At 45.7% G+C, this 14825-nt stretch overlaps 1 protein-coding gene across 3 annotated transcripts in view; it reads right to left on the bottom strand.

Moving 5' to 3' along the window:
• Positions 1-3134: 3134 nt before the first annotated feature.
• The window catches only part of SLC2A9 (solute carrier family 2 member 9), a 236975-nt gene continuing 225284 nt past the window's right edge, over positions 3135-14825 (bottom strand). For 2 of the 3 annotated variants that reach the window (XM_061191238.1, XM_061191237.1), the window contains one exon: positions 3135-3991. In XM_061191238.1, the coding sequence (XP_061047221.1) occupies positions 3737-3991 (255 nt within the window). In that variant the 3' untranslated portion in view covers positions 3135-3736. Of the gene's footprint in view, positions 3992-4483; positions 4524-14825 lie in introns of all 3 variants that reach the window. The other variant, XM_061191239.1, reaches the window with a different exon arrangement.

Raw genomic sequence — 14825 nt, forward strand, 5'->3', positions numbered from 1 at the left:
TTCTTCTCTCCTTTTGTGAAACAGCTCTTGGCCTGCTACTGGCCTTAGTAGAAACTGAACACTAGACCGTGGGCTACCAAGTTACAACTTGACCTGAGTTGCCAATCATGAACTGGGTGTTATCTGACCCACTAAGCCATAAGTTCTATTATCCAATGGAAATGGTGTATATGTGATCAGGCCTGAGCAGGCCCTGAAGACACAAGTTACATGAAGAAGTAGCCCAGATGCCCATGGTCCGCACTCTGACTGCGCTGCCTCCTCTCTCCCAGTCTGCACCGGTGGCCCCATGAGGAGTTCCCTACAGTCAGTTGACAGAGGAAGAGAAGAGTCTTCTCTTCCTGGTTTACAGACGGTTCTGCGTGATATGCAGGCAACACCCCCAAAGTGGACAGCTGCAGCATGACAACCTCTCTCTGGGACATTGCTGAAGGACAGTGGTGAAGTGAAACCCTACTGCTGGGCAGAATTTGGGCAGTGCGCTTGGTTGTTCACTTTGCTTGGAAAGAGAAATGGCCAGTCATGTTATTATGTAGCAATTCATGGGCTGTCGTCAGTGGTCTGGCTGCATGGCCAGGGATTTGGAAGGAACGTGATTGGAAGATCAGTGACAAGGAAATTTGGGGAAGAGGTATGTGGATAGACCTCTCTGAATGGGCAAAAAGTGTGAAGATATTTGTATCCCATGTGAATGATCATCAAAGGGTGACCTCATCAGAGGAAAATTTTAATAATCAAATGGATAGAATGACCCATTTGGTGGATTCCAGTCAGTCTCTTTCCCCAGCCACCCTTGTCATCTCCCAATGGGCTCATCAACAAAGAGGCCATGGTGGCAGGAGTCGAGGTACACACGGGCTCAGCCACATGGACTTCCACTCACCAAGGCTGACCTGGCTACGGCCAAGGCTGAGTGCCCCACCAACCAGCAGCAAAGACTAACACTGAGTCCCCAGTATGGCACCATTCCCCTAGGTGATCAGCCAGCTACCTGGAGTAGGTTGATTACATTGTACCACTTTCATCATGGAAGGGGCAGTGTTTTGTCCTTACCGGAATAGAAAATTACTCTGGACACAGATTTGTTTACTCTGCACACAGTGTTTCTTATACGCCCACGGAATTACGGAATCTTTTATCCACCATGATGATATCCACATAGAATTACTTCTGATCAAGGAACTCACTTCACAGCAAAAGAAGTACAGCAATGGGCTCATGCTCATGGAATTCACTGGTCTTACCATGTTCTTACCATCCTGAAGCAGCTGGCTCCACAGAATGCTGGAAAGGCCTTTTGAAGACTTGTTAACAGTGCCAGCTAGGTGGCAATACCTTGCAGAGCTGGGGCAAAGTTCCCTATAAGGCTGTGTGTGCTCTGAATCAGTGTCCAATATGGTGCTGTTTCTCCCATAGCACAGATTCATGGGTCCAGGAATCAAGGGGTGGAAATGGGAGTGGTATCACTCACTATTACCCCTAGTGACCCCCTAGCAAGTTGTTTGTTTCCTGTTCCTGCAGCCTTATGCTCTGCTGGCTTAGGAGTCTGAGTTCCAGGAGGAGGAATCCTTCCACCAGGATGTACAACAATGATTCCACTGAGACTGTCACCCGGCCACTTTGGGCTCCTTGTGCCTCTGAATCAACAAGCAAACAGTAAAAGGGAGATACTGAGCTGTCTAGGGTGATTGATCCAGACCACCAAGGGGAAATTGGATGACTGTTCCACAGTGGAGGTAAGAGAGAGTGTCTGGAAACAGGAGATCCCTTAGGGCATCATTAGTATTACCAAGCCCTGTGATTAAGGGTCATGAAAAACTATAACCACCCAATTGTTACTGGACTAATAATGGCCCAGATCCTTCAGGAAAGAAGGTTTGGGTCACCCTACCAGATAAAGAACCAGGACCAGCTGAGGTGTTTGCTGAAGGCCAAGGGAATACAAAATAAATAGTGGAAGAAGGTAGTGATAATACCAACTATGACCATATGACCAGTTACAGAATGAAGATTTTAATTATCATGAGTATTTCCTCACTTTATGAACAGGTTTATGTTTCTCTCTATAGATCTAACAATATCTTTGTTTTCTTTCTTCTTTTATTTCCTCACCATGTAACATAAGATGTATTGACTTTGTATCATAGTACTTAAGTATCGTTAATTTTACCTCATAGCATTTCAGTTATGAGGAATCAAGGAGAAGAGTAAACATCACTCAAGGACTTTACCTCCTCTTCTGGAGAAGGGGTTAGTGAACTTTTGGTTGAACATAAGATAGTTCTATCATGTTAGGCAGATTTATGACCTCGTTATGGTATTTGTTTGGAGTTTGAGTATGATTTAAAGAGATGCATATAGGTGCCAAGTTGACAAGGGGTGGACTTGTGATGTTTAATTTTGTGTGTCAACTTAACCGGATCATGGGGTGCCCAGATATTTGGTTAAACATTTTTTCTGGGTGTGTCTGCAAGGGTAATTTGGATGGAATTAGTATTTGAATTGGTAGACTGAGTAAAGCAGATTGCCCTTCCCAATGTGGGTGGGAATCCAATCTACTGAGGGCCTGAATAGAGCTAAAAGGTGGAGAAAGGGAGGATTTGCTCCCAGCCTGAATGCTGAGCTAGGACACTGATCTCCAGCCCTTGGGCTGGAACTTACACCATCAGCACTTCTCTTCTCAGGCCTTCAGACCTGGAGTAGAACTCACACCACTGGTTACCCTGGTTCTCAGGCCTTTGGCTTTCTTGGGTCTCTAGCTTGCATGTGGCAGATTGTGGGACTTCTCAACCTCTGTAATTGTGTGAACCAATTCCTCATAATAAATTACATATATACATATATATATTTTTTCCTTTTCTTCTGAAGAACCCTGACTAATACATTGTCTTTCAGGTAAATCTCTTCTAAGATTGGCAAACATAAAGCATGTGTGATACTCTCACTCTATACCTGTGGCAGACATCACTAATCAATCACAGTGTTCCTTTCCTCCAAGCTTAGGTTTAACTTCAGAATCATTCTTAACATTGTTTTTTTCAACTGAACAGTGTTAAATTTGCAGTCCCTGCCTCAGCTTCTGGGAAGTTACTTCTTATGTCTGCGTCTCTAGGTCTTCTACATATTGATCCCCTTTATGCCCTCTGTGAGCAGATCTGATACTCAGAGGTGAAGATATTTCTGGAGCCCCACGGGACAGCCTGGGAGAGACGGGACCTGGAGGGTGGTGGGTTGGTATCAGCCTCTCCTGAGTCTGAGATCCACAAGGCAGAGCTAAAGATTGGAAACAGGCATTTATTCGGAGGTATGAAAACCTTCATCCAGGATCAAAGCCAAGGGTTCTTGGATGCTTCAGGAGCCAGGCTGAGGGTGGCTCAAGGCTATTTCTGGCAGAGCTGGGAATGGAAACTCAGTCTGGATTTCTAGTCCATCGAGTCGTCTGTCAGACTAGATTGTTATTCTTTGAGAAAGCATTCAAATGCTACTTCCCCAATTTCATTTTGAAACCATGGGGTAAGTTATGAAGAAGGCAGGCCATGGATCTCTACAGAAGAATTCTGGGTCCACTGAAACATAGGGTGATTCCTTCCAGCTGCCAGAAGAGTTTGGGGGATTCAGCTGTGAATAAACCCCAAATGGCTGCGATGTTAGATTAGCAAAGGTTTATTTTTAAATACTTAATAACGTTAATCTTGCAGGGGACTCTTCCGTTTCCAAAAATGGTGAGATCATCCATTCAGACAATCCTCTTTTTGACACAATTCTCCAGCGTGGAGGAGGAATCCGGTTCAGGCCTTCCATTTGTTTTATCATCAGTTACAGCTGAGTCAATTTTCTTCTCTGGTGGGTAGGCCTTGTTCCTTTTGGCAAATGCCTGGCTGATTTCTGCATGGGTTTTGTTTTTGGTCTCAGGCAGGAAAAAGTACAAATAGAGAGCACCTGCGAGGCAGATTGTGGCAAAGACCAGGAAACAGTAGGTGTCCAGACTTTTCTGTGGGAAGGCAGAGACAAAAAACATCAGAAAGACAATTGCTAAATTGGCTGTGAAACCATCTCTGGGTTGATTTTTTTTTAATAGTTTCCCATTCATGTATCAATGTTCCTGGATAAAACACTGCAGGTGTGAGGCTGGCTCTATGGGCAAATGTGCCTTATAAAAGTTTACATGAGATGTTCTCACATGAGACACAAATGAATCAGCTTCAAACACCGGTAAAGGTGAGGAAATGGCAGTCTTTATTTATTTATTTTGAAAACAAGGCATATAAAAATTACTCATCATGAAAGCAAAATGTGATACTTGCTGAATGTTATCCTAAGTTCATATTTACCATTAACCACATTCTTCCTCCTTCCAATATACACATGAGAAAAGTGTAATGTCAAAAGAGAAGTGAAATTCCCCGGTTCATAAAAAAATTCCAGAGCATAGGCTAGGACAAGATAACACCATTTTTTCTAATATGCAAAAGATTTAACTCACTGCTGCTCTGAGACGTATGGCTTCTTACAAATAAGAGACACTAGAAAAAAAGAGAAATGTTGAATGCAATCACTTTACTTTATGTATCCTGATTATAGCACTGGAATGACCCTGCCCACTGCACTAGACCTTGAGCTTCTCCATGACTCAGTCACCTCTGTAGCTCCTGTGCCCATACAGTGCCTGGCTCATAGTAGTTGATCAATAAATGTTTGTTAAATAAAAGGCTTTATAGGTTCCAGCTGTCAGGGCTGTGCCTTTTTCATTTAACAAACATCTACTGATTCAAAGATAAGGTGACACTGTCTTTGAATGATACTTCACAGCAAGCGATATCTTGATTTTAGTCAATTACATGCTATTCTTTGATTTGACAAACATTTACTTTTGTAATATGACATAGTGTTGAAGAACTTGATCTCTGGATCACATCCTAGAGGCACCATGTACTGAATCTGAGGCTCTTTGTGCCTCAGTTTCCACCATTGTAAAATGAGGATAATAATGGTAGTTATAGGTTCTTGTGAGAATTAAATGAGGCATTGCCCTGTAGAGGTCATAGAGCAGTCCTGGATGGAGTAGAGAGTCCACACCTGGGAGCGCTTGGCTGTGAGGGCAAGTGCCTTCCCACTTGTCCACAGAGATTCCATGAGTGGAACAGAGAAGGGAGGGGGTGGGCTCTATAGTCAGTTGGGTAGAATTCAAATCCTGGCTCCATCATTTACCTGATGTGTCAACACTTAAGATGTGCCATTTAGGATAGAACTTCAATGCACTGATTGAAGTTTCCTCATTTCTAACATGGTGATCTATACCACATATTGTTTTAAAGATGAAATGAGATATTTCAATGTGGCTTTCAACATCTCCACTTGTATGCTGAATGCGCATCTTGACTTACCAAGTCCCAGTGGAGGCTTTAAACCTGCTCCTGCTCTGGTCTTCCTGGCCTCAGTCGATGGCCCCTCCATCCTGCCATTTGCTTAAGCCAACCAAACACTTATCTTTATCTCTCACACCCACATCTGATGCATCAGGAAATCATGTCAGCTCTACCTTGACATATATTCTGAATCTGAGCACTTGTCACCACTTCTACTGTTACCATTTTGGTGCAAGCTATCATCATCTCTGCGTTGGATTGTTAGTATAGCTTCCCAACAGATTTCCCTGCTTCTCCTGTGTCCCGGCTTAAGATTATTCTCAAGAGAGAAGCCACAGCGATTCTGTTGAGCAAAGGACAGAGCATGTCACTCCTCTGCTCCAAATGTACCATGACATCCCAAGGCAGGTGAGCAAAGCCCAAGTCCCTACCATGGCCTCTAAGCCCAGCACCCATATGGCCCCCTTACTTCTCTGACCTCCCTCTCCCGCTCTCTTTCTCTGCTCCCACTACACTGCCTTCCTGACACTCCTCCAATATCCTCAGGATCTTTGCACATGCTCTTCCATTTTCCTGGAATAATCTTCTTCTACATGTCTGCACATGCTGCTTTCCCACTCCCCTTCATCTCGGCTTTCTTTCTCAGAGAAGTTCTCTCTGACCTCTGTTTCTAAGGGCTCCCCCAGCTCTCCGCTTATTCTGCTTCATTGTTCTTTAAACCATTCACCGCTACCCAGCAGGATCGTCACTTGTTTATTAACCCTCTCCCCGACCAGGTGGTAAGCTGCCCGAGGACAGGAGTTGTTATTTTTCTTGTATTTCCAGAACCTGGGAGACTCCTTGACACATAGTTGGTGCTTCACAAATGTTCACTGAATATATAAATATGCTGAGGCTCAGAGAGCTTCCCTGCTTACCCCGGGCCACACGTGGAGCTGCCTGGGACCTCTCTGCCACCTGCAGAGCTGACACCGGTGGAGCAGCCACCTGCTTCGTTTCCTTTCCCAAGAGACCCAATGTATGGCAACAGGATTTTTCTCACCATTTCACAGAATCGAGCCAAGAACCCTGTGGTACTGCAGGCATCCTGGGAAAGGACACTGCCCACCTCAGGACTCTCAGGGGCCAAGTTATTGGAAGGCCAGGTGAGGGGGTCCACCTCCCAGGCACAGGCTCTGCCCCCTCGGCCCCCAGAGGAAGAGCCTGGCTGGGTCTCCTCCCCTGGGGTGACCACTCTGATGGGGGGATGGAGCCTGCTGCAGACACGTGTGCCCACAGAATCCTCCAGTTCTAGTACTGGCTCTGCAGACACCTGCTCCTGAATGAGGGTCGTTAGTAGGAGGGTGTTGTAAGGCCGCCTTAAGACATGAGAGGAAAGAAGGAAGCCAGAGAGGTGGGCATCTCCTCTGCGCAGTTATGAAGCTGGAGCTTTCCTACGCAAGGTCACTTCCTGCCTTGGGGTAACAGGCTGATTTGTCCCTCTTTACAAATGAGGAAATCAAGGTAGAGGGAGGTCATGCTGCTTGCCCAGGGTCACACGTGGCGGGGTGGGAACGGGGCTGGGGGATGGGAGGGGCCAGTCTGATGCTGACAGTAGCATTGTTTATTCAACACTGATTGATCTAATGTTTGTACCAACCCTATGGCGTGGGTGCTGTTTTCCAGATAAGAAAACCGAGAGGAATGAAGTTACAGGTGCAGTGTTTTGGGCGTGAGAGGCAAAGCTGATTCAAACCTGGTAGTCTGTCCCCAGGATCCGTGTTCCTCACATTGTGTTCACGGCTTAGAAAGTAAGGATGGGAGAGAAGATAAAGAGAGACCTGGCTTAAGAGTCAATGGAAGAAAGAAGCCTCGGGCCACGCCAAGACCAGAGGTTCTAACAGAAAGTCAGGGCCAGTGCTGGAGAAAGGCTGGGAGGATGCTTGGATGGATGGAGCACAACGGCTGGGAGCTGGAGTTCACCCTGGTCCTGGAAGCTGAAGGACCTTCGTTGGTATCTGCCCTAAATAATTTCGTGCCAGCAGTCATGCGGCAACCTGGCAATCAACCTGCAAGCTGTGATTGCATTTAATCTGGGAAGAGAAATGCACTTATTAAGCACCTCCTGGGTGCCAGCAATATTATAGACATTATCTCATCCGATTCCCATAGCCCACGCTATGATGATACAGCCACTTTTCTTTCCTTTTTACAAAAGATGAAATTGAGGATTAGAGAGCTTCTGAAACATGTCCAAGGCCACGTAGGGATCAATGAGAGTCAGGACTTACACCGAAGTGGGCCCGGCTGTGAGCTCACACTCTCTCTATTATTTATCAGGACTCCCTATCTGGGGTGTGTGTGGGGGGGGGGCAGATAAATGTTACTGGGATCCTTCAGTATTCCCCAATAGCAGTTGCAAAGCAGATCTTCCTAACCTCTTACAGGTGAGAAAGTGAAGATCAGAAAGGGCAAGTGATTTGCCTGCAGTTACCCAGCTGGTAAGGGCCGTGTCTAGAATTTGAACCCAGGTTGGCCTGATATGGAGGCCACTGTCTCACTTCCATACCTGCCTCTCTTGGGCAAATTCATTCACTGCAGTTGATCTGGCAAAGTGCCTGGCACAGAGGATATACGTGTCACTTTTTCCCTGTCTCCTCTCTTACTTCAAAACAGCTCGGAAATTCACTTTCTGCCCAACTGCTCCTGAGAAGTTACTCAACCCCTCCTAAGTATGGTTGGTATGGGAGGGTAAGTCCAGTGTCCCCCGAGCGAGATTTTAGGCAGCCCGTCTATTGCAGGAAGGACCTTACCTAAGAAGGAATAGACCTCGACTCCAGATCTGACTCTGTCAAACACTCAACTCATCATGGCACCCTGGGAAGCACCCACAACCGGTGTGGGCCTTGTTTTCCCCATTAGTAAAATGGACACAATCATATTAGAGGTTTTCTGTAAAACACTTTCACATTCATAAAGCTTAGTTCATAAATTAAAAAAAGTAAATCTGGCAACTTTAAAATTAAGAGCATCTGTTCATCATAAGGTACCATACATAGATGGTTCTTTGGGACACTAGTCCACCATCTTCTTGATCTGCTGGCTTTCCAAATAAAGTCACAATTTCTTGTCCCAACAAAACAAACAAACAAACAAAAAAGAGTACCATACAAAGAGTACAAGAGCCACAAATGGAAGTATTGTGATACATAGAAAACAAAGAATTTGTACCCCAAAATAAAAGAAACAACACTTATGAATCAATAAGTAAAAGATGACCTAATAGAGAAAATGGCAGAATGTATGAATGAGCGTTTCACAAAAGAGGAAACACAAATGGCAAATAAGCTTGTGAAAAGGTGCTCATTCTCCTTAGTAATTTGGGATAATAGCAATTAGAGCCATAATTTTATACCATTTCACACTATTGGATTGGCAAAAATGTGACAAACCTGACAATGACAATACCAAGTGTTGATGAGCAACACGCATTTTCATACCTGTGGATATACAGTTGAGGCTGTAAATAGCCACGACTACTTTGGAGCATCACTGGGCATGACCAAGTCAAGGCGAGTTGTGCGTGTCCTATGACCCAGCAATGACACTCAGAGTGGATCTGTTCTGGAGTGGTGCTCTTTGAATTTAAATTAATTAAAAGTTCAGTTCTTCGGTTGCACTAGCCACGTGCAAGTGTTCAACAGTCGCATGGCTGGTGGCTCCTGCTTTGCATAGCAGACGGCCAACGTTCCCGTCAGCAAGGGAACTCCTGTGCATTGTACCCGGATGTTCGTAGTAGCACTACGTAGTTTTTGTTTTTTTGTTTTTTTAATTTATTTTACTGAAGTATAGTTGGTTTACAATGTTGTATAATAGCACTATTTCTAGGGCAAGGAAATGGGAGACGACACCAATGCTCATGGAAAAGGGAAGGGATAAATAAATTGTGTTACGTTCATACAAAAGATTCTACGGAGCAGTAAAAAACAACGGCCTGTAGCTGAGCATATGACACGGATGGTGCTCGACAGTACATGCTGAGTAAAAGAACAAGGCACAGAAAATACCTTCAGAATGATTCTCTCTGTATAAATATAAAAACCAGGAAAAGCAAAACACTAGATTGTTAAGGGACACATTCATACAGGGGTCAAATCCTAAAGAAAACCTAGAGAATAATTAGCACAAAATCCCTGCTAGGGATTAGGGAGAGGCACCCAGGGCATTGCAATAGCTTAAGTTGGCTAACTACATTGATTTTCCCTACTACTTTTAAATATAATGCATTCTATAATTACAATAATAACAATTTTTCTGTTTGTATATATGAATGAAAAATATTGCCTGCCATATCAGTAAACAAACGATGTTGCAGCCATCAAGCCATCATATGACAGCCACCCTGAAGGTGAGCCCTGAGGGAACTCAGGATAGAAACAGAATGCCCGCCATCAAATCATCAGACACTGTAGCCGCCCCCCCCAACTTTGCACCCTGAAGAAACTCAGGATGAGAAAACACAGGATACTGGCCCCAGATAGCTGAGGTGCATATCAAAGGAATGATTTCAGTAAGCCCAGACTCTTGCATCATCTCATACATAGAAAAGTGCTAAATTTCTTAACTTGAGATAATCTGGTTTTTTTTTAAATTAACAGCAATCTTCTGATGTTCCGACTACCTGGTCTTTGTTGCAAAAACCCCTGTATATCCTGGCTCCCCCCCTTGCCTCTTCGGAGCAGTCTCTCAGGGCTATCTGAGATGCTGTGTCCCGGGCTTAAAAGTCCTCAGTTTCATCCACCGAATAAAACATAACTCTCAACTTTCAGGTTGTGAATTTCAGTCGATATGTATATGATGCATTTCATACTCTTTTGCATATGATGTGTTTCATAACATAATTAAAATATACATATATAAATATACATTTAATAGTGTAAATGAAAGAGCCTAAACCCAAGCAGTAATTCACTCATGGTGAACAGGTATCGAAAGGAATCTTACCAAAAGAAAGCTCTAAAGCTGCAGTCAGATGTAAGCATTTTAGATGAAAAAAAAAAAATCCTCCAGGATGCGGGGCTCACCTTCCCAGGTGGTTCAGCTGAGGACCAGTCTGGAAGTAGAGGCAGGACCCTGAGGTCCTGAGGATCTCCTGGGAGCCTCAGAGGAAAGAAAAGTAGTAGAAACAGTAGAACTTCATCAGGTGTAGGTGTCTGGCCCTCTCACCTGGGTAAACTTCCTTCTCCAACTTATGAAAATGTTATAAGCTATAGTTACATCCTTTCTCTGAATACACCCATTGTGTTATTACAAATGATCATGAAAGTGTTCCATATTCTTCAATATGGAGAAACAAATTTTCTTTTGAGAATGTACTATACCACCAAATTATGCTAAAAATATTAGGCAATTATGGCAAAGTGCTACTTTTAGGAAAAGATCCTTGAGAATAAAGAGAAATCTCAGCTTTCTTCCACTCCAGTTTATCAGAACGATGTGAAAACAGAGCAGCTCTTTAAAGCTGCCAGCTTCCCTGAACTAGGAAAGTAGATGGGAAGTACAGTGCTGGGAACAAAGTCATGAGTTCTGACAAATTAGTCCTGGATTCCTTTGCATATCAGCCTTGTTGGGTGTGGGTGGGGGGAGAGGCATGGGCACTGCCTAGAAATCTAGTCACCAAAAGCCATGAGCTCTAGAGGTAACAAAATGATAACCTGGTGTAATTCTGGGTTCAGTTTAGAAGTAGCCATCAAACAGATGATCAAAAGCAAAAAGCGTTCCGAGTTAGAATGAATAATTCTTGCAATAGTAGCTCCATCCCCCAGAAGAACTGACCAGAAGCACTCTTTCTGACTTAGAAGCTTTCTCTTCATCTTTCACACGGGGTCCAAGCATGTCGACAAACCTCTACAGGGCATGTCCCACTGTTTGCGAGTTGGCGGCATCCCAATTGCCGTCTCCCTGGGGACAGAGGCACATGTCACCCCTCTCTGGGTCCCAAGAACTCACCATAGTGTCTGGTGTGGACTCTTATCCTAAGTAAGTTAATCACAGGGTGTTTAGAACAGTGCCGAGCATCCAGTGTGATGTGAATGTCGGCTTTCCTCCCTCTCTGTGGGGCTCTGCACAATGTAGAGGGGGATGTTTGAGGCTGGACCACACCGGCTAGAACTCTGAAAGTCATTCGTCACACCTCCTGTCCCCTCAGCAGATCCTCCCAAAAATCCTGGTGTGTTTCCTTCCTTCAGTAGCCTCCAATCTAGCCTCCCCTTGGCATCTCCAGGCTGGAAGTCTAGCCCAGGGGTCGGCAAACATTTCCTGTAGAGGGCCATCCAATCTGTCAGGACCTCTCAACTCTGCTTTTGTGGGAAGGCAACCGGAGACAATGAAACACACATGAATGTGCTTGGCTGCATTCCAATAAAACTTTATTTACAGAAAAACCCCCTGTGCTTCCTCCACATTGGTCACTCCCGCCTCCCATCATGATTCCTGCTGACTCTGGGCCTCTGTGCTTGCTGTTCCCTCTCCCCCCAACTTTTCATCTCCTCGCCTGGTGTCCAAGCCCAGCCTGGGTTGTAAGTTCCATGATGGCAGAATCCACGTCCCCTGCTCTCTGTTGTACCCTCAGCCTAAGACAGTGCCCGGCTCACTCTAAGCATTTTCTTAATATAAATATGTCCAATGAGAGAATAAATGAATGAAATGGGAGGACTCTTATGGAGATGCATGAAGGTACAAAAGGTGGTCCAAGTTACATTTTCACGATGAGACAAAAACACAATTCTTCTGCTGAGTTTCCACTCCCACCCGTGGAGCTGGAACATTGGTTCATTGGTGATTCGAGCGAGCTCTCGGATGAGTCAGGGCCCAGACCACCACTTAAGAATTGATGGGAAGCCAGGTGCCTTACACTTGTAACTCCAATTCTGCAAAGAGCTTTGCAAGGCCAGGCTGTTCTACTTTATGAGCAGAGTGGACCTGAAACGTTAGGATGCTTCTGGGGGAAGTTAGAATGGGGCAGGGATCTTAGTGATGACTTACATCTCTGGCATGTGTTGTGGCTTCCACGTCATTGTCACGTGTACAGTTAAGGTCTTGTTGGTGCTGCCCAGGAGCCTTTGAGTAGACACAGCCCTGTGGCTGCCTGATGGATGGCATGTCAACTCACTGGAAGCCACGTTAACCACCCTGCCGACGTCTCCCACTCGCAGCCTCCCTGCCCCTGGCTCCTGCCCCTGGCTCCTCCTCCACCTGCTCTCAGAACTGGCACTGCCATCCTCCCACCTGCCCAAGACGGACACCCGACATCACCTTTGACTATTTCCTCCCTCTCTGCCTGTTTTTGTTACTAAGTCCTGATGACTTTACCCTGAAACATCTTTTTTCTTTCTTAAAAAACATACAACTTTTTATCAAGAAAGAATGTATATACGGTAACTTACCCAGATCTTAAGTGTATATATAGGTCAATGCATTTGGAGAAAAGTATACCCCTGTGTAACCAACACCTTTATTAGGATGTGGAACATTCCCACCTCCCCAGAAAGTTCCTTGTGCCATTTTCTAGTCCATCCCCCCCGCCCCACTCCCCCACAGAGTTAACCACTGTTCTGGTTTCTATCACCTTAGCATCCATTTTTCCTGCCCCTGACCTGAATCTAGTTCCCAGCAGACAGCTAAAGAAGTCTTTTAAAAGTACAAAACGAATCATGTCTTAAAATCATGCAGTGGCTTCCCAGAGTCCTTCACTCCCTATCATGCCTTCAGCGCCTCGAGGGATTTGGCAGGCATCCTTGGATGCCTGCTCTGTACCTGCTCAGGGCTTCAGCCAGCATCTTCCATCTCTCTGCCAGGCATCGCCTCCCTTCCCCACTCCGCACACACACTTCCTCAATCTCAGCTTGAAAGGTCCCTGCACTGGTCAGCCCACTAAAGACCCCCACCTCACTTCCTCCTGTGAAACTACACCCATCCCGTGAGAGTTGTGTCGGTTCTTCCTGAAATGTTAGGCATTTTGTGCCCTCCTGTTCAGTGCCCGCCTGCAGGGCGCAGCACGATGCTGGCACCCACAGCCACTGAGTGCATGAAAGATGCTCTCTCCTCAGAGGATCCTCTGGCCCATCCAGAGAGGCTGGGGGCAGTTTTGCTTGCTTTTAGAGCCCACCATCTCAGATCTGCATCAGCTTTCCCCCTCACTTTGCACAGGCATTTGGGATATTTTTCAAGTTGAAAAGAATCATTTTCTTGTTCCCAGATTTTGTTGAACTCAAAAGGAATTTTAGAACTCCAGTGGAATCAAGCAGGCATACATTTGCATGCCATTTTCTCCCAACCAGAAAATATTGATGCTAATGGCAGAAGCCCAGTTATCTGGAGGCTTTTACAACCAACGACCCAAGGGACCCAGTGATGCTGACCACAGCAAAGGCTCAGAGGAGAAGGCAGCCTGTGGCTGAGGGCAGAGAAACAGAGAGTGATAGTAATCTCCCCAGGGGTCAAGGCAGCCCAGCCCAGCCCATCAAGAACATTTTGCAGGAAGGGCGCAGGGTGGGTGGGAGAGAAGGAGGAAGGAGGGGAGAAGGCAAGCTTTGAGAGGCCACTTGTCCTGATGGCTCAGCTGGTAAGGGGTGGTGCAAGTTTCCAGCGTTTACCATGATTGCTTTTTCTGTCCTGTCTCCTCTTTCCAGGTGACCCTAAGATCGCACGGCAGGAAACAGCCTTCCCAGTACTGATAGTGATCATGACAGCAACCAATCCTGAGTGTCTGTGGGTAGACCCTGCACCGAAGTCTTGACTTTGTCTCTCATTCTTTGGGGAGCCCTGCTGCAAAAGTGGGGCAATTCTCTTGTTTTATAGAAATGAAAATTATGGCTAAGAGGGCAACCAAAGTTGGACAAAGTTTGACCAGCCTGCCCTTCACCTAATTGCTGAGCTGCAGAGCCAGGGTTCAAGGTCAGGCTGTCTGACCCCAAAGTCTGTGCAGTTTCTTCTTGTGTCTCATTTGTACCTGGAGAGTGGCCAAGATGTCAGAGTAGAAAGACCCTGAGCTCACCTCCTCTGACGAGCACACCAAAGTCACAATTATCTGCAGGGCAGCCATCGATGAAAAAGACTGGAACCTACCAGAGAAGATCTTCTACAACAAAGGCATAAAGAAGGAGCCACAACAAGGTGGGTAGGAGGGGCGGACTCACGATATAACCATTTGTACCTGACATTTGCCTTTGTGCCTGGCAAATAAGGGCAATCAGAACCGCCACCAACCACAGCAGCTACCAGTTACCAAGTTCCTCTGTCCTAGAGATCAGGCCAGTGTTACAGGAATTGCCCCAGGCTGGCAGCCCCAGACACAGAGCCTGAGACTGGGGCATGAGAGCTTATTTGGGAGGTGATCCAGGGGGCACTAGTCGGGGAGCAATTTTGAGATGGGATGAGGGTGACCAACTGTCCCAAGTTCCCCAGGACAAAGGGGTTTTC

This window comes from Eubalaena glacialis, chromosome 5, assembly GCF_028564815.1.
Source record: "Eubalaena glacialis isolate mEubGla1 chromosome 5, mEubGla1.1.hap2.+ XY, whole genome shotgun sequence".
NCBI lineage: Eukaryota > Metazoa > Chordata > Mammalia > Artiodactyla > Balaenidae > Eubalaena > Eubalaena glacialis.